Source organism: Malus domestica, chromosome 09 (genome assembly GCF_042453785.1).
Source record: "Malus domestica chromosome 09, GDT2T_hap1".
In the NCBI taxonomy this organism is placed as follows: Eukaryota; Viridiplantae; Streptophyta; class Magnoliopsida; order Rosales; family Rosaceae; genus Malus; species Malus domestica.
The window spans coordinates 34,642,878-34,663,170 of NC_091669.1; the positions used below are offsets into that span (position 1 = coordinate 34,642,878).

At 38.9% G+C, this 20,293-nt stretch overlaps 1 protein-coding gene across 2 annotated transcripts; it reads left to right on the forward strand.

Annotated features, from left to right (window-relative positions):
* Positions 1 to 174: 174 nt before the first annotated feature.
* On the forward strand, positions 175 to 20,176 carry LOC103421970 (uncharacterized). Of its 2 annotated transcripts, none has more exons than XM_029108673.2 (27): positions 175 to 489; positions 579 to 644; positions 733 to 819; positions 1,022 to 1,078; positions 1,183 to 1,247; positions 1,349 to 1,518; positions 1,812 to 1,873; positions 2,175 to 2,258; positions 2,515 to 2,674; positions 3,357 to 3,472; positions 4,358 to 4,486; positions 5,105 to 5,176; positions 5,353 to 5,448; positions 5,522 to 5,605; positions 6,133 to 6,261; positions 7,381 to 7,557; positions 7,715 to 7,918; positions 8,013 to 8,126; positions 8,223 to 8,464; positions 8,707 to 8,752; positions 8,843 to 9,091; positions 10,460 to 10,690; positions 17,665 to 17,756; positions 18,413 to 18,641; positions 18,805 to 19,158; positions 19,431 to 19,504; positions 19,610 to 20,176. In XM_029108673.2, the coding sequence occupies exons 1-27, from the start codon at positions 376 to 378 to the stop codon at positions 19,713 to 19,715; spliced, it is 3,609 nt and encodes a 1,202-aa protein (XP_028964506.2). In that variant the 5' UTR covers positions 175 to 375; the 3' UTR covers positions 19,716 to 20,176. The 2 variants fall into 2 exon arrangements, 1 of the variants encoding a protein (XP_028964506.2); XR_011571030.1 differs by having other exon boundaries at positions 190 to 489; positions 18,413 to 18,649.
* Positions 20,177 to 20,293: the final 117 nt, after the last annotated feature.

The following is a 20,293-nucleotide window of genomic DNA, read 5'->3' on the forward strand; positions in this document are numbered from 1 at the left end:
TTTGATTGCCACAAAAGTGGAATCAAACTTAATTTTTGGGCTACTTGTGAATGGCCTTACAAAAAGGTGGTGTTAAGTTCCACTCTTGTTAACAATTTCAATGTCAACCATTACTAGCTCGTTATGTTGGTTTAGTCAAATATCCTTAAAAAAAAAAAGAAAGAAAAACAAGTCACTGTACTGAAATACTCGAGTCTCCACTCTCTTGCGGACTGATTCGTAAGCTCGCTCTCTCTGTCTCTCTCTCTCTGTTGTTTTAAATGATGGATCATATAAGCTAGCCAGATCTGCGTCGTTGCTTTCAGAGAAACACATCTTTTTCTCGGCCCTCGCAAATCTCTCAACTACAAAACACACGCACACGACGGAGGCCAAATGGCCATCAAAGACCAGGCCTCACCCTTACTCTTCTTTTTCTTCTTCCTCGCAATCTCTTCCCTCGCTACCACTTTCGCCGATTCAGTCCACGGCTGCGGCGGTTTCGTCGAGGTTAAATAACTTCAACTTTTTCACTGTTTGAGCTAATGGGTTTTACCCTTTTACTTGATCGACTAAGGAATCGCACCGTAAACTTGCAGGCTCGCTCTTCTCTGATCAAGGCCAGGAAACCCACCGATGCTAAATTGGATTTTTCTCACATCACGGTAAAACAAATTTTACTGAATTTTCGTCACTAATGCAAATCCAGATACAAGATATCGAATAAGTTGCAAATTGATTTTGGGATTTTAGGTTGAGCTTCGGACAGTTGATGGGTTTTTGAAGGATAGCACTCAATGTGCTCCCAATGGTTACTACTTCATTCCCGTATATGACAAGGTATTATTTCTTCTTCTTTTTCGAGGCTTTGGATTTCGCTGCATCTTTTCATTTCACATGCTCTCATGCTTCAGTGGTGATTTGTGTTGTTTTCAAAATTATCGGAGTTGATCACGAAAAGCCACACACTTGATGTTGCTTACTTGACTGAAACGTTCTGTTGTTTGTTCAATGCTTCTCGTTGCCCTTATTGATAATGCAGGGCTCTTTTGTTATTAAAATTAACGGCCCAGAGGGATGGTCATGGAACCCAGACAAGGTTTATTAATTTTTCTTTTCTCTGTCTTTCTATCTATTCCTATATGTGGTTCGTTGACTCAAAATTTGCGCTTGTCAGAATCTGACAACAGTAGTGTTTTCTAGGTTCCTGTTATTGTTGATGATTCCGGCTGCAATGGCAGTGAAGATATTAACTTTCAGTTTACAGGGTGTGTTCTTTTGCTTTTATTTGAGTTTGCATGATCTTATAAGCATTTCTGTCCTTGCCTTGGGCATTTGGTATAAACTACCTTGTGGTACATGTGGGTAGGTTCTCCTTGTCTGGTAGAGTAGTGGGAGCGGTTGGTGGAGGGAGTTGTTCCGTTCAGAATGGAGGTCCTCCAAATATTGAAGTTGAACTTTTGTCTGATTCTGGTGGTGTTGTTTCTTCTGTTATAACATCAGCAGGGGGGAGTTACTTGTTCAAAAATATTATTCCAGGTACAAAACTTGAGCTTATGTTGTACCACAATTCATAAATCTTTTCAGTATGTCACATACCTTTCAAAAGGTATTCTAATTTGATTATGTTTCCAATATGTCCCGTACATTTCAACAGTTATGATTAGTTGGTTCCCTTGTGAAACTGCAATTTTCACCGTGCAGGTTGTATATCATTATTTTGTTCCAAGACCCTTTTTATTAACGAAAGATTACCTTGTATTCGTCTCTCTCATTTAGTCCATTTTCAGCAGATAAATAACTTTGTTATCAAATATCCTTCTTGTGTGCAGGAAATTATGAATTACGTGCTTCGCACCCTGACTTGAAAGTTGAAATAAGAGGTTCAACAAAGGTTCATTTATTATTCTTTCTTGTGCCATAATTGTTTTTTTCTTTTGGACTTGTGTGTTGTGTTTATCTTCCATTGGATTTCTCTGGGCCTTTCTTGCCAAATATGAGTATGTTATCTTATATTAGGTTACTTGATTTTATAAAATTATAACATGTTACTTGGTTTTATAAGATTATAATAGTTACTTGGTTTTCTAAGATTATATGATCTTACATGGTTTCTTAAGATTATATTATGTTACCATTGATAAGCCTTTACAAATTTAAATGACACTCATGTGGAAATTATATACTTCTTGCAGGTGAATTTGGGGTTCGGAAATGACATAGTGGATGACATTTTCTTTGTCCCTGGGTATGATATTCGTGGATTTGTTGTTTCTCAGGTAAAAATGTTACTTTAGAGATGACAGTTGTTCATCATACAATTTGCTTTGTCTACAAGTCCCTATCTTAAATATGTGCAACCAATGACTTGAGAAATCCATCCATCAGTACTAGAGGTGGATTGATTTATTTATAGTTGTTTTCTTCTAATTGATGTTGGTTCCCCTAATGTGGTGGTGGTCAGGTTAAATTGGACTTCTAGTTTGTCTACTTAGACTGTATACTGATTTCTTTCTTTTTTCTTGTGTGGGATAGGGAAATCCAATATTGGGAGTTCACGTTTATTTATACTCGGATGACGTCTTAGAGGTAGATTGTCCCCAAGGTTCTGGAACTTCTTCTGGAACGAGGAAGGCACTGTGCCATGCTATATCTGATGCTCATGGGATGTTCATGTTTAAATCAATACCTTGTGGTAATTGTATACGTTTTCTGTTTATTTGGTTTATTTTAGGCAGTTCCATTACACTATTCCCCATATATGTCCTCTTTACTTTATAACTTCTGCTTCTTTACGCTTTATGTATTAGTAAAGTTTGATTGTTTGTGGTAGATGTTCCAGTGAGATGTTTAACTAATCGGTGCATTTTAAATCATATAAGATTGATACTTTTGGAGTTTGTGGTCAACAAACTATATAGAAGCTGCATTTGGCATTTCTTTTAATACTAAGCGAACAACATTATACATCAATGTGTAGGTCCGCCGGATAGATGATTGCAACTACTGCAGAAAACCACAACTTATTTTTCCTTGGAAAACCTTAACAGAAAATTCTGGTTGGCAGACAAAATGACACCTCTTACCCTCTAAAAGTTAAAAGAAAGGGGGTAGTGGGTGCAGACAAAGAGCAGAACATTTATGTTCAGACAAACATTTAGATGATCTTTTTCGCTAACCACTGTCTTGCTATCTTATGTCATAGACATAGTCACAAATCTTAGTTATCGTGCCACCTCATTCTGTTAATGAAGTTTCAAGATTCATCTGGTTTGAAGCCCTCTTGCTTGGAAAATGCTCAGCATCTGCATCTCACTAATTTTACTGCTTTCAAATTGAACCTAGTGCTCAGTTCAGTTTCATTGAATCATTGGCAGGAACGTATGAGCTCATACCTTATTACAAGGGGGAAAACACAGTATTTGATGTTTCACCTCCTGTCATGTCCATAACTGTTGAGCATCAACATGTGACAGTTCCTCAGAAGTTCCAGGTAAGATGCATAGCGGCCTACGAGGTCAAAATTCAGACATTTGGTGTTTTAATATTTGTTGCACAATCTGTCTTCCGGAGATACTTTTGTTTTTTCTATGGCCCTGTTTGGTTCACGTATTACGAGCTTGGGAATGGCTATATAATTTCCCAATTGTGGTAAGTGCACTCATGTGAATTCTAATCATGTTTATGTCACATGGGTTTCAAACTCCCATTAAGGGGGAAGTTGAAAGAAACTCATTGCCCCCCTTGGGTTTGCTTCTTACTTGCCTTGCGAAAGCATTTATTGCTCTCTCATCCCTACATTACCCTCATAATTAACTACAACCACAACTTTGTCTAAATATTCTTGGTGTTTTTTTTTCTTTAATAAGGGTATTATTGAGAAGTAGGAAAAACTTTAATTCCTATTACTACACAAACCAAAATTGGAATGGAAATGAAATGTATTTCCTTGTTACCATTTCCTGGCATTTTCAAATAAAGGATTGAAATCATTTCATTCCCAACCTATTAGGAATATGCATGGGAAGTGTATTCCCAAATAACTCATTCCATGAACCAAACAGGCCCTTAAAGTATACAAGATTAAACTGTATATAACTACTATAAGTCATTTAGCCTCATTTGGTTTGGGTTAAATCTATTGATTGGCTGCCCATCCATCAATGTGAAAGTGTCATTTGCAAGTATGTATACTTGTATAAAGTTATATTACAGATATGTTATTCACACTGATTTCAATTAGATTAGATAATTAGAAGCCCCTTCATCCCTTTGAAAATGTTATCTAATTTATTTGTGTATGCTGGCATTAGTTATTCTTGTGTTGTGTTTGGATTTATATTTGACAGTTTCATCTTCTATATTTTCTTTTGTGTAGGTCACTGGATTTTCTGTTGGGGGACGAGTTGTGGATGGAAATGATGAAGGTGTTGAAGGTGTTAAAATTAAAGTTGATGGTCATGAAAGGTCCATCACTGACAAACAAGGATATTACAAGCTTGACCAGGTATGTATCTACCTTTTTCCCTCCCTGTTAGCTTCCTTTGTTACACAATGAAATAATGAAAAAGCCCAAAAGCTCACGCCCGGTAATTTTATTGAAAAGTTCTGGCATTTCGTTCAACAAATGGCCAATATTTTGGCTTTTTCACCTCCACCAGAGGAACCGCGATAGTGCCTTGGTGTTTGCTATTGGCTGTTCCTTAAACAGTTATACGAGACAGGGGAAACACAATCTTATTTTCCTAAGCCTCAACAAAAAAAAAAAAAAAAAAAAACTACATTTTAGCTTCACCCCAACGCATGATATGCCAATGGGAAGAAAGGCATGTATTAAGTCGTCTCTTTTGAACCATATTGCAAGTGATGGCCTTGCTATGATCAATTGTCTAGGATAGAACATGTAGCTTGGGTGGTCTTTATCCTTTCAAATCAAACGTGTGCCTTGGGTGGTCTTTATCCTTTCAAATCAAAGGAGCAGGATGAAATTAGAAAGAGATGAGTTGCACTCAAGCTCCTTGCAAAAGATTTACAAGTCCATCCCTGGTGGTTCTAAACTAGATAACATACTATTGTTGTTGTTATTGGTAATGAATTTAGGTTACTTAGCTGTTGAATGTTGCAGGTTACTTCCAATCGCTATGCAATAGAAGCCACAAAGGAGCATTACAAGTTCAGCAGTTTGAAGGACTATTTGGTAGAGTATTTTATGAGAATCTGTTTCTGAACTTTTACATTGATTCTATAACAAGGTTACCTTCTTATGTGTCATTAGAAGCTTCAATGTTTAGTATTCTGCGTTTAACTAGGGTTTCCATCATAATGAATTGCGCTCTGTTATATTTTTCTTTCTTACTTTGCTTGCTGATCCAGGTATTACCAAATATGGCTTCAGTTATGGATATTAAAGCAGTTTCCTATGATGTCTGTGGTGTGGTTCAGATAGTTAGTGCTGGTTACAAGGCAAAGGTAAAGATCACATTCCCTATGTTCTTCTTTCTATGCTATATGCAGGAATAATATTTTCATATTTAAATTTTAGGTAGCTTTGACTCGTGGGCGTGGCCCTGAAAATGTCAAACCGCAAGTGAAACAGACTGATGGAAGTGGAAATTTCTGCTTTGAGGTATGTTAGTTTGATGTGCAATAAGGAGGTGGTCTTTTGTTTCTGGGCGTGTCATTGAGGTTATGATAGAGAACGGGTAACTGGCCCAGTTCTCAACGATTGAAGCCAGAATTAATTACTCTTTGCTCCTTTTAGTTTAATTTATACGTGTTTGAAACTGCAAGTGTGAACTTACTACATATGTGAAGTGATGCAAGGTTGTTTGGTCAATGAACTGACATGTTCCTGTTTTAGAATCCAGGTCTGATCCTAGGATTGCTTGAACTGCATTAGAATTTTCTATAAAGAAAAGTTCTTTGAACCAACTTAGTCTTTGTATGATAAGGTGGAGAAGTACAACTTCTTTATTTTTTTGTGTAAGCAGTTATCAATATAGTAAATTAATTTTGTGCTGTAATTTTTTTTTTGCTTGCTTTGCTTGCTTTAGGTGGGTTTTCAGCCATGCATTCATTGGCTTATGTATTGTGGATCCAAACTTAACCCCTATTGTGTATGCAATTTACATGTTCTTTGTCTTTTATGCCCAGGTCCTACCTGGTGAATATCGTTTATCTGCTATAGCAGCTACCCCTGACAGTGCTTCTGGCCTAATGTTTTTGCCGTCTTATATCAATGTTGCTGTCAAAGGTCCATTATTGAACGTCAAGTTTTCTCAGGTGATTTTTCTTAAATGATACGGATATTTGTTTTCCTATTAAATATAACTTTTTTTTTTAGGAATTGTTATTGACACTCCAAAAATCTTATTGTGCACTCCAAACTTTCTATAGTTAGAAAGAAAAATACTTTTATGAATGCACAATTAGATTTTTCGAGTGCCAATGATAGTTCCCTTTTCTTTTTTATTCTTATTTTTTTATCTTTGAGTCTTCAATGCTTGCACATACTTATATGCACTAAGAGCTGCGTTCTAACATGAATTAGAATACCTTTTCATACAAGTTCAGATTGATTTTTTTTTTTTTGAAAAGAAACGATAGAATTTTATAAAACGAAAGAATTACAAAAGAGAAAAAGTAAACCACGTGGAAAAGATATCCACCTGGGGCTATAAGAGAACTAGCAAGGACCCCTAAAGAAAACTAATTGAACAGAGGAAAAGCTAGACCAAATCAAATAACGGCTGCTAACAAATCCCTAAAAATAGAAGAGAAATTGTAATCTCTAAACTCCACTGAAACCGAAGCCCAAAGGGCTGCCCAGTGTTTTACTCTATCCCAAAGCTCCTCAACCCCCACTCCCTTGTAATCCTCAAAGACTCTTTTATTACGCTCCAACCAAATGTTCCAGAAGAGGGCCATCAACAGAGATCCCCACAAAGTTTTGGCTTTCCTCCCTTTCCCTAGGCCTTCGAATTTAGTGCTTAGGAGCTCAAAACAACCCTTTGGGGTGACCCATCTTGCTCCGGCTTCCTTGAGCAATTTCCACCAGAGTTGAATGCTATACGGACAATGGAGGAAAACATGGTTGGCGCTTTCCTCCCCGGATTTGCACAAAGTGCACCAATGGGGGGAGAAGCATGCAAAAGGCATTCGTCTTTGGACTTGATCACAAGTATTAACCTTCCCGAGCGCCACTAGCCACACAAGCATTCGTCTTTGGTCTAGTTATTCATTTGCCTAGTAATTTATTAGCGCAAATGAGATGGACACAAAACCGCTTCTTCCATCAACATAAAACTCTGAAGTATTCTACATTGTGCTTGCTTATGTTAGATATTCAATTTCTCACTATTTTTCTGTTTTGATTTTTCTCTCTTTTTGTCATTAATTAAGGCATTGGTCAATGTACGTGGAACTGTAACCTGCAAGGAGAAGTGTGGCACATCTGTTTCTGTTATCCTTGTTGGTTTAGCTGGTAAACGTAATGAAGAGAAGAGGACAATTAGTTTGACTGATGAGAGTAGTGATTTTCACTTCGAAAATGTCATCCCAGGGAAATACAGATTTGAGGTACAGTTATTCGTCTCTGCCCATTACATTTTATTGAATTAGCTTTCATTCGTCTCTGCCCATATGATAAAAAAAAAGTTTTAGTCAGAATTAGCATTCATTTGGTATAATTCCTGTTAATATGCTTGTTTTCTTTGGATGTATGTTGTTACTTTAGGTCAAACACAATTCAGAAGAATCCACAGCTGTAGAAGATAATTGGTGTTGGGAGAAAAGTTCCATTGATGTGGATGTTGGTGTGGAAGATGTAAAAGGAATTGAATTTGTTCAAAAAGGTTACTGGCTCAATGTCATTTCCACCCATGATGTAGATGCTTATATGATTCAGCCAGATGGTTCTTCCATTAATTTGAAAATTAAGGTTTGTTCTGTTATTTAATAAGCCCCCAGTGATCTAAACTAAGTTGCATATGCACCGGCATCTGAATTTTTTTTTTCCTCTTTTTGAATTGCAGAAAGGTTCCCAGAATATATGTGTAGAATATCCTGGAGTGCATGAACTTCATTTTGTCAACTCGTGTATTTTCTTTGGGAGCTCATCAATTAAGATTGATACTTTAAACCCATCGGTATAGTGTTATCTATTTGTTGTTTTTTTTCCCCACTTTTAGTGATCTTGCTTAATTAAAATCTCCTTCCCCTCACATCTTTTATTTATTTTGCAGGCTATTTATCTGAAAGGAGAAAAGTATCTTGTTAAAGGACAAATCAATGTTTCATCAAGCTCATTTGAGGGCGAGGTACCTGAGAATTTCATTGTGGATATTCTGAATGCCGGGGGCAGTATTATAGATGAGACCACAGCTAGGCTCACTTCCAGTGGAAATGATCAAAGTGCTATAGTGTATGAATATTCTGCATGGGCCAATCGTGGAGAAAGACTTACCTTTGTTCCTAAGGATCCAAGGTTCATAGTTAATTGTTTCTCTTTATAACTGATCAGTCATGGCTCTTGCACATCTCAAATGTTTAGATGTGTCTACTACATACTGTCTTTTGGTTTCTTATGAGCACTGAATTGTTACTTTATCCTTTTAAGATTTACTCTCTCTTCTTGCAAAGAAAACTTGGTGTAGTCCTGCATTTGTGTTACTGTTTGCTATTACTTCACCATTTTTTGCTTCTGACTCGAGCTATGATGTTTTGCAGAACTGATGAGATGAGGAAGATCTTGTTTTATCCGAGACAATATCATGTATGTATTGGTTTTGGATTTTCCAACTGAAGAAATGAAAGTCCATTGTTTTTTTTATCGAAGATTAATCTTGAAACTTTTCTCCTTCAGGTCTTAATTACAATTGATGGCTGCCAAGCTTCAATCCCTCCATTCTCTGGTCGATTGGGTTTATATATTACAGGATCAGTCTCTCCTCCTCTTTCTGAAGTTCATATTAAGATTCTTGCTGCTGGGGATAGCCACATTGCTCAACTTAAGGACGGTGAAATAGTACTGGAGACTACCACGGGAATGGATGGCTCTTTTGTTGGCGGACCTTTATATGATGAAGTAACATACCACGTTCAGGCTTCAAAGGTTTGGACATCTACTAAAACCTAATTTACTTTCTGCAATAAAGTGTCCAGCATGGTGTACTTTTTTTAACCATCTTGAAGGTGATGCATCTGAACATCGATGACTTGATTATTGTTTTTTGCACTTTGTGCACTTTTTGGATTCTAGGTGGTGGTTTGTAAAATTTGTTTGGAATTTACAAGGATTAAAACGTGCTGTGTAGGAGACCAAGAAAATCTAGTAAAGCAATTTAAGAGATATATAGTTCAGATAGTACTGAGCAACAATGGGATTGTGCACTATTATCCACCCTACTCTCAGATTTGGAAATCAAAAGTTCCTCCGAAGGTTAAAATACTTGTATGGCTTGTGGCCAATGGGAGTCTCAACACTTGCGACAAAATTCAAAGGAGAAACCCTATGATGTGTTTATCCCCACATTGGTGTAGTTTATGTAAAGCTAAGGAGGAGAGTGTAAATCACATCTTTCTTCATTGCTCCTACTCGATACAACTGTGGTGGAAACTGTTTCAGGAGGTTAAAGTAAGTTGGGTCATTCCTAAAGGGTGTTTTGAGCTACGAAGCACCAATTTCAAGGCACTTGGAAAAGGGAAAAAATCCAAAGCTTTGTGGGGTTGCCTGGTATCGGCAATTTTCTGGAATATATGGCTGGAACGCAACAAAAGGATTTTTGAAGACTATACTGGAGTGGGGGCAGAAGTACTTTGGGGGAGAGTTAAATATTGGGCATCTTTTTGGGCTTCGGTTACTAAAGAGTTTAATAATTGCTCTCTATCTCAAATACTGTGGGATTTGTTAGCAGCAGTTAAGTGAGCTTGGTCTAGAATTGGCTACTGTAGCCAATTCCTATTAGGATTTTCCTTTCTAATTTGTTGGTGGACTTCTTATCCACTTCTGTGTTTTTCTCTTTTCTTTAATAAAATTGTTTCTTCTCAAAAAAAATAGTTCAGATAGTACAAATCTTGGAGACCTTGCACTTCTCTTTGTCTGGAGATTGTAAGTATAAACCTCCCTAGGTAAACTTGTGATTCAACAACCTTTTAACTTTTTGACATATTTGTGCCTACTCTTACATCTTTTTGTTTTTCTCATTACGGATAAATTAAATGAAGAACAAATGAGAGGTTGAGATCTTTGTTCCATCATTAAGATTCTCTCTTCCTGGCTTGTTACCCTGCAATTCGTTACGGCTTAAGATGGTCAAAGTACATAGATAATACATATGAATGTTTGGTACACATTTTGTACTGTAATATCAATGATTAAGAGAGGAATGAACTAAGATTATTTTCACTTGTGAGCTGAGTACAAGAAATACGTGAAACTGCAATACATTGCTATCAACCTAATGTCTTCCAATTTGTGCAGCCTGGGTATCATTTAAAACAAGTTGGGCCTCATTCCTTTTCTTGTCAGAAGCTTGGCCAAATTTCTATAAATATTCATTCTAAAGATGATGCTAAAGAGACTATTCCTTCAGTGTTATTATCTTTGAGTGGCGATGATGGCTACAGAAACAACTCGGTATCTGGAGCTGGTGGAGCATTCTTATTTAACAACTTATTTCCAGGGACATTCTATCTCCGTCCTCTGCTAAAGGTACCCTTCGAGGATATGCATTCTGAATACAATATTCCTATTATCTTCTGGGATATACATGCTAGTTATTCTCCTTTTCTTCCTGTTCCTGTATTCTCTTTCCTTAATCTCCTTGTTTTGGATCTTCAGAATGTACGAGTTAAGTAATTTTGAATGCATTATGATGTTACAAGACGTGTTCAACAATCATTAATCATGTTACTAAAAAAAAATTATGTTACTTTTATCTGATATTTATGGTTGGTCACAAAACTAGTCACACTTGCATTGCTTACCTTTGCTTAGAAATAGAATCTAAAAGAAAACTCAGTTCCACCATGTATCATGCTAAAAAAAACATTGGAATTAAAATGACTGTAAAGCTAGTTTAGGCAAAAATCCGTAGGATATATATTGTTTTTACAGTTTAAAGTACAATGACATGTTTCTCATTTTTATCTTTTGACTAGTCCAAAGTACAATGATATTTTTTCAGTTGAAGCTTACTGTATGCATCTTAAAGATTCTGTATATATAGTTATATACACATATATATAATACAGTCATCTATGTTGTGTGCCTGTGTAAATGACATAATTCCTAAGGACTGATGTTTTTGTAATACACACCGGCAAGACATGTATACATCTTATGTATTTATGTTATATTGTTAGGGTTCTTTACAAAGTTACACTATTTCAAAGATACTTTCAAAAGAGAAATAAAAACTTGTTTATTTCTAATTTTCTACTTTCAAAAGTAAGTTTTTCTTTCAGGTACCACATGCAATGGGTTTGTAAACTTGTTATGGCTTTGACATTTGCAATTGAGAGTTTTGTTTATATAATTTACAAGCTAGTTAGCTCTATTTTTCTCATATTATGTTAGTACTGTTAGGCTTCGTTTGATGTTTAGGATTGGCATGGCTTGGATGACTCACTAAATTTAATGAATGTTTTATGGAAATATGGATGCCGACTTGCATATTTTGTCCAAGTGAAGATAGAAGATGGAGCAAAGACTTGCATATTTTGTCCAAGCTATACAGGATATGTATGAAGGAGCAAAGACTGCCGTAAGAACTCATGAAGGACAAACCGAAAGCTTTCCCATAACTGTAGGATTACATCAAGGCTCATCCTTAAGTCCTTACCTTTTTGCGTTGGTAATGGATGAGTTAACAGGACATATTCAAGGTGATATTCCTTGGTGTATGCTTTTCGCAGACGATATAGTGTTGATAGATGAAACTCAGGAAGGGGTAAATGCAAAGCTTAACCTTTGGAGAGAAGTGTTGGAATCTAAAGGTCTTCGCCTAAGCCGATCAAAGACAGAATATATGGAGTGCAAGTTCAGTGCAAATGGAGGCCAAAACGAGTTAGGGGTGAGGATCGGAGATCAAGAAATACCAAAGAGCGACCGTTTTCGTTACCTAGGATCTATCTTGCAAAAGAACGGAGAACTAGATGGAGATCTCAACCATAGAATACAAGCTGGATGGATGAAGTGGAAGAGTGCATCCGGCGTGTTGTGTGACCGCCGTATGCCACTGAAGCTCAAGGGAAAATTTTATAGGACGGCAATAAGGCCGGCGATGCTGTATGGCACAGAATGTTGGGCGGTGAAGCATCAACACGTACACAAAATGGGTGTAGCGGAGATGAGGATGCTTCGTTGGATGTGTGGGCACACGAGAAAGGATAAGATTAGGAATGAGGATATCCGGGGTAAAGTAGGAGTAGCCGAAATTGAAGGAAAGATGAGAGAAAATCGGTTACGGTGGTTTGGACATGTGCAAAGAAGGCCTACTGACGCTCCGATTAGAAGATGCGACTATGGGACAGAGGTTCAGGGCCGAAGGGGCAGAGGAAGACCTAGGAAAACTTTGGAAGAGACCCTAAGAAAAGACTTAGAGTACTTGGATCTAACGGAGGACATGACACAGGACAGAACACAATGGCGTTCTAAGATTCATATAGCCGATCCCACTCAGTGACTTGGATTTTCCAAGTCTCCAACCAAGAAGTTTTCCTCACTCGGGAAATTAAGGGAACATTACCTCAACCTATATGCTCCACTCACAAAGCTTCAACATACAAGCTTCAACAAAAGAAAATTCAAAGAACTTAGCGAAGAAGGCTTTGGTGTATTTAACACAATACGTTGAAATGAAGGAAAGCTTATTTATTGATATCCCCGATAAGCTACAAATATGTACATATACTTGAGTCAAAATAAACAAACAAGAGGGAGCCTTCACAAAGGTTGCTTAGGAGAAGTCTCAGCAGTTGGTAGAGCCCCAGAAAGAGAAGGCACCGGAGGAGGATCATTCGGAGCCTCAGTACTGGACAAAACCCTAGAAGGAGGAGGCATCAGAGGTTGATCATTTGGAGCTTCATTACGCGGTACAGCCCCAGAAGACGAAGGCAATAAATGCCTTTGGAACAAACCCACAAATCTCTGATGATCAAGTAAAACCTGACCATCAGATTCCTTCATCTGGTCAAGCTTCCTCTTCATGTTTGTAGCATAGTCATGTGCGAGCCGGTGCAACTGTTTATTCTCATGCTTGAGCTCTCTAATCTCCTGTTTGAGACTCATCACTTCAGCCGCCAATGATTCAACTTGGCGGGTTCGAGCAAATAGGCGTTGGGCCATATTAGACACAGAACCTGCACACTGAACACTGAGAGCCAGAGAATCCTTAACAGCCAACTCATCAGACCGTTTGGAAAGTAGTCTGTTATCTTTGGGAGTGAGAAGGTTCCTGGCCACTACCGCAGCGGTCATATCATTCTTCATCACGGAATCCCCAACGGTAAGAGGACCAGTAGGGGAGACGAAGGATGGGCGCCATATGTTGTCTGGAGAAGGCGGGGCTGCCTCTTCAACAAGGTTCAAGTCAAAACGACGGTCGGAGGGGCCAGACATTTTCAAAGGTGTTGAAGAGAGAAGAGGTCGAACAAATCAAGATCTTAGAAGTGCAAGAATGGAGCTTCTACTGGTGGATATTCAAGTGTGCTTTGGAACTTAATGTCAGCCCCTATAAAAATCTGCACTCGACGAAGCTTCAGAAATCGAAGAGGCGCCTGCTCAGAAATCGAAGAGGCGTTTGCTTTCTCAAAAGCTGGGCTGCTCAGAGACCACGAGGGTCGATCTCAAAAATCGAAGAGGCGTTTGCTTTCTCAAAAGTTGGGCTGCTCAAAGACCACGAAGGCCGATCTCAGAAATCGAAGAGGCTTGCTTTCTCAAAAGCTGGGATGCTCAGAGACCACGAGGGCCGATCTCAGAAATCGAAGAGGCACCTACTTTTCCAGCCTTGTCAGCACCTGTCACACGCACACTCAGCTTTGCGGAAATTATGGGCATTCTGTCGAAGATTTCTGACGAAGTAGAAAGCACATGAATCGTACTGTTCAATCACCCACTTCCCACACGCAACAGTAGCTCATGGGTACCACAGATAACTTTGCCAAAGTTCTCTGACAAAGTTGAGACACGTGAAGCTTGCAGCTCCCACTACATCGCTCTGACCAAGAAGGGTAAAAGAATTGCAAAGAAACAACACTAACAAAGTTTAAACACATAAATTTTGAAGGTCTAGCTACCATATTATTACCCACAAGGGTAAAGGAACAGTACCACTGCTGGATAATTGGAAAGTCCCGGTGTGTCAACCTCTGTGCTTCGTGGCAAGGTAGACTAGCAAACATGCCCAACCTGTACTCACATTCGAGAAAACACTCCCAACAAGATTGCTTGCTCCAAAATCGAAGAGGCACCGCCCTCCGAATCTCGAGAGCCAGACTCCCAACATGATTACTTTCTCAAAAATCGAAGAGAGGGTAAAGGAACAGTACCACTGCTGGATAATTGGAAAGTCCCTGTGTGTCAACCTTTGTGCTTCGTGGCAAGGTAGACTAGCAAACATGCCCAACCTTTACTCACATTCGAGAAAACACTCCCAACAAGATTGCTTGCTCCAAAATCGAAGAGGCACTGCCCTCCGAATCTCGAGAGCCAGACTCCCAACATGATTACTTTCTCAAAAATCGAAGAGAGGGTAAAGGAACAGTACCACTGCTGGATAATTGGAAAGTCCCTGTGTGTCAACCTCTGTGCTTCGTGGCAAGGTAGACTAGCAAACACGTCCAACCTTTACTCACATTCGAGAAAACACTCCCAACAAGATTGCTTGCTCCAAAATCGAAGAGGCACCGTCCTCCGAATCTCGAGAGCCAGACTCCCAGCATGATTACTTTCTCAAAAATCGAAGAGACACCGCTCTTCGAATCTCGAGAGCCAGACCCCCAGCAGGATTGCTTTCTCAAAAATCGAAGAGGCATCGTTCTCCGAATCTCGAGAGCCAGATCCCCGACAGGATTGCTTGTTCGAAAATCGAAGAGGCACCACTTTCCCAACTTCAAGAGCTGGATCTCCTTGGATAAAGCTTGTCTGTAATCTTCACACGCAACATCAGCTTTCCAGATACCACAGACCACTTTTTCAAAGTGCTCTGACAGAGTTAAAACATGTGAAGCTGGCAGCTTCCACTACCGTGCTATAACCAAGCAGGGTAAAGGAATAGCATTATTACTTGATGTTAGGGAGACTCCTATATATGTCGACCTCCATCCCTAACGGACAGGCAGACCTGCAAAAATGCTCAACCCTTTCTCTTATCTGAGAGGGCACTTCCAACGAAGCCTTTTCGAAATATTCAGCTTTCTTTCCCCCCGATAATACCTCTGTAAACAAGCTATACTAGAGCAAGAATATCTCATATCATCAGGGTTAAAAGCAAGAGTATCCCATATTATGCTTTTTCCCTGTCTTTTCCTTTGGCCTTGTTCTTACCTGCAAGACAAGGAGAAAGAGAGCAATCAGTCAGCACTTGGAATCAAGCTTCCAGCCAGGAACTGACTGCCTGGAACCCCTTACCTGATTACTTACCTGGCATTGCTCTCGAGTACTCATCTTCAACATCTTATGCTTCCAGGGAAGATACTGCATCTGCCTGAGGAACAAATAGGGCAAGTGAGAAGGATACAAGGAAGCATGTGGAGACAAGCGTAACAGCACACGTGCCGATACATCCACTACTCTGTCAAAAGCAAAAGTATCCCATATCAGCAGGGTCGAACGTACTCTAGATTTGATGGACTTGTTTTGACCCTCAAATTCTTCAGTCGGCCTTATACTCTGGAGGAAACCAAAAAACCCTCCAGCCCAGTTCAAGAATAAGCCTGTGGAAAGTTACTTCTTCAAAAGCAAAAGTATCCCATATCATCTCTCCTCATTTTTCTTCTCTTTATCCTTCATGCTGCCTGCAAGATAGGGAGAATGTGAACAATCAGCCGGAGCTCTAATTGCTTACCTTGTCTGTCACCTCTTTCAGCAGATCCCCTAGCTCGGCGACTTGGGGGACTCCTACTACATGGTTTGTATCGCGCTTGACCAAGCATGAAACTACAAGTAAGCTTCAAGTGAAATTGATACATTACCTTGTGCATCTCCACCAGTTACAGATACCACCCCTGGATGGAGGAAGAGTACTTCCAGAGAAGATGCCACATCTACCTATGAGACAGATAAGGCAAGTCAAGACGATACCACACTCCGGTACTTAGAAGTTTCGTGGCTACGAGATCATTCTCCCACAATATTTCCTAATGTCATTTGTACTAAATCATTCACTTGTACTCACTAAAGGAGAGCTTGAACCTATGTACTTGTGTAAACCCTTCACAATTAATGAGAACTCCTCTATTCCGTGGACGTAGCCAATCTGGGTGAACCACGTACATCTTGTGTTTGCTTTTGTGTAAACCCTTCACAATTAATGAGAACTCCTTTATTCCGTGGACGTAGCCAATCTGGGTGAACCACGTACATCTTGTGTTTGCTTTCCTATCTCTATCCATTTATATACTTATCCACACTAATGACCGGAGCAATCTAGCGAAGATCACAAAAAGTGACCGTTTTCGCTACCTAGGATCTATCTTGCAAGAGAACAGAGAATTAGATGGAGATCTCAACCATAGAATACAAGCTGGATGGATGAAGTGTAAGAGTGCATCCGGCGTGTTGTGTGACCGTCGTAGGCCACTGAAGCTCAAGGGAAAATTTTATAGGACGGCAATAAGGCCAGCGATGTTGTATGGCACAGAATGTTGGGCAGTGAAGCATCAACGTACACAAAATGGGTGTAGCGGAGATGAGGATGCTTCGTGGGATGTATGGGCACACGAGAAAGGATAAGATTGGGAATGAGGTTATCCGAGGTAAAGTAGGAGTAGCCAAAATTGAAGGAAATATGAGAGAAAATCGGTTCCGGTGGTTTGGACATGTGCAAAGAAGGCCTACTGACGCTCCGGTTCGAAAATGTGACTACGGGACAGAGGTTCAGGGCCGAAGGGGTAGAGGAAGACCTAGGAAAACTTTGGAAGAGACCCTAAGAAAAGACTTGAGTACTTGGATCTAACGGAGGACATGACACAAAACCGAGCGCAATGGCGTTCTAGGATTCATATAGCCGACCCCACTTAGTGGGAAAAGGCTTTGTTGTTGTTGTTGTTGTTGAAGATAGAAGATGGAGAAATCATGAAGAAAACTTATCCCTCCTAATCCCCACAAAAATGGTAGGATTGAGAGGGACAAGTTTTCTTCATGACTTTTCCATCTTCGTGACTTTTCCATCTTCTACGTTCACTTGGACCAAACTACGAAAGCTGACATCCATATTTCTATTCAACATAAATTGAATCCAGTGGATTATCCAAGCGAAGCCGATCCTAGACATCAAACGAGTCCTTATAGTGTAAGTTTGTCCCCATATAGATAAAATCCTTGGCCCGCCATTATAGATTGATCATGATACAAAAGATATAGCTACGGAGAAGCCCCTAAAACCCCATGATTTAATGGTTTATCTGTATGCTAAGGCTATAATTAATCACTCCACCTAACAAGTGACTTTTGACGTCCTATAGGAGTTTGCCTTTTCTCCTCCAGCACTGGCGATAGATCTTGGTTCTGGGGAGTCTAAAGAAGCTATTTTCTTAGCTACTCGAGTGGCTTACAGGTTTTCCATTAGTCTTCTCTTGTATTTGGTTTGCATAAATTTTTTATTTTTTTTTAACAACGTGATCATGTAAAAAGTTTATTTTTATTATTGCCATCACACATTTAAATGTTGACAAACCATTCTCTCTTTCATATTAAGAATTTTGAACTACATGTTTATTACAATTTGGAATTTAAAAATTGGAAGTAATTAGGAATTTTGTTGGATCTGTGGATTAAACTATTTCCAGATTGTAGCATTATCCACAGATTTCTCCTTTGCCAAGAATTGATAAAATTGATTTGAAACTTGATATAATTCTTGTGCGGTACAACTTTGCCCGATTGATTTTGCTTTCCTTCCCCTTTTAGTCATCATTGTTCGCTTTTGGTAACTATCTTAATATGAGTTTATGATACTGTGTTTTTGACTTTTAATCAGTGTTCTTTTTCTTTTTTCCAAAATGACTTTAATCCATATTATATACATCGCAGCATATTTATCTGTGCATGCGTGGTCCAAGTTTTGAAATCTTTAAAACCAAACCTGTTTCATTTATACTTATAATGGTACTTTAAATTTTTTTATCAGTGTAACCATTTAGAAACATACAGATTTGTTATTAATTTATGCTTCTTTCTGTGAGATATTAAGTTGATTTATACTCTTTCCAGTGCTATGGGTGTCGTTACTCTATTGTCTGGCCAACCAAAAGAAGGCGCGTTGGTTGAGGCCAGATCAGAATCAAAAGGCTATTACGAGGAAACAGTGACTGATTCATCTGGAAGTTATCGTTTGAGAGGACTTCTTCCTGACACAACATATGTAATCAAAGTAGTGAAAAGGGATGGTTTGGGTAGTGCTAAAATTGAGCGTGCATCACCAGAATCTGTTCCCATCAAGGTTAGCAGGTAGCAAATTTTGCAATATAGTAGATCGAACTTCCATGGAGTGGAAAGATCAGTCCAGTATTTAGAAACCGAAAAGAAATTGAAGATTGCAACTAAGCCTGATAATGTTGCTTCCCATGTGTATATGTTTATTCACGGATTTGGTAATTTTGTAGGTTGGACACGAGGATATCAAAGGATTAGGTTTTCTGGTTTTTGAACAGCCAGACACAACTGTTTTAAGTTGCCATGTTGAGGGAAAGAGAATAGAGGAACTGTATCCACATCTACTGGTGGAAATCAAATCATCTAGTGACCTTTCTATGGAGTATGTCTTCCCTCTTCCGCTTTCCAACTTCTTCCAGGTGAAGGACTTACCCAAGGGTAAGCACCTTCTGCAGCTTCGTTCTAGTCTTCCGTCAAGCAGCCATAAGTTTGAATCCGAGGTTATTGAGGTTGATTTAGAGCAGAATACTCGTATACATGTTGGCCCCCTCAGATATGTATTTGAAGAGGATTACCACAAGCAGGTTTGTTTTACTTCTCCTTCCAATTGTTCTTTAACAATCTTGTAAGAGTGCAATGCCTTAAAGTTATACACCCCTTCCCTTATTTTCTTAAATCATGTAAACATAGAATCTTCTGATTTTATGGTACTTTCTGGAACGGCATATCACCTATTGTGGTGCTTACGTTTGTTTAGGATGGTTCAATTTTTTGCATGTGAGGCTATGAATTGAGTTTAGAGTTAGGCTAACGAAATATTAATTTGTTTCCCCTCTTCCACTTCCATGACCTACAGGAGTTGACTCCGGCGCCAGTTTTCCCTCTTATAGTTGGCGTCTCAGTGATTGCTCTGTTTGCCACCATTCCAAGGTATTTGTTATATTATTTTCTTCCAACTACATCTGCTACTTACTGGTTCTGGAACTTTTTGTCCTCATGAACATGCTGTAATTGTTGTCAACTTTTGTTATGAAGCTTGAAGGACTTATACCAATCCACGGTGGGAATACCAACACCCGGATTCACTACAACTGCAAAGAAGGAAGTGCGGAGGCCTGTTTTGAGAAAGAAGACTTACTGAATATCTGTTTGTGCCTAAATAGAAATGCACCTCGGGTAATATCTAATATTGAATCGGATAATGCCCTTGCTGTGTGGAGGTTGAAGATGAGCTTAGCCTAGGAAAAGAGCTTAGAAAATTAGAGCCACTCGCTGTATTTCTCCTCGCGTCATGTAGGCAGGTACGGTTGTGTGATATAAATTTTGTATTTCTCATAGCAAAAACTTCCACCACGGTTGAGGTCCTTCATGACGTAATTTTTGGTCTTGAATTTTAAGATGACTAGTCTTGTACTTATGGAAATTAGTGATATACAGGATGATTCATAAGGGTAGGATTTAGTTGGGGGGCCTGACAGGTCTCACATTTCTTGACAACAGGCATGTGTATGTATGTTATGAACCTACATATCTTAACAACAGATTATGTAATGTTTCTTGTTTTCAAATCACGATTAGACATGGTAGTACGTTTTATTGACATTATCGGTGTTCTCATTTATCTTCAAGTTCCAAGTGTTTGATTTTAAGAACACAATCAAATTTATAATTGTATTGTATGCGACTCTCCGTCGTGTATAACTTGATCAGTCTTTCGAC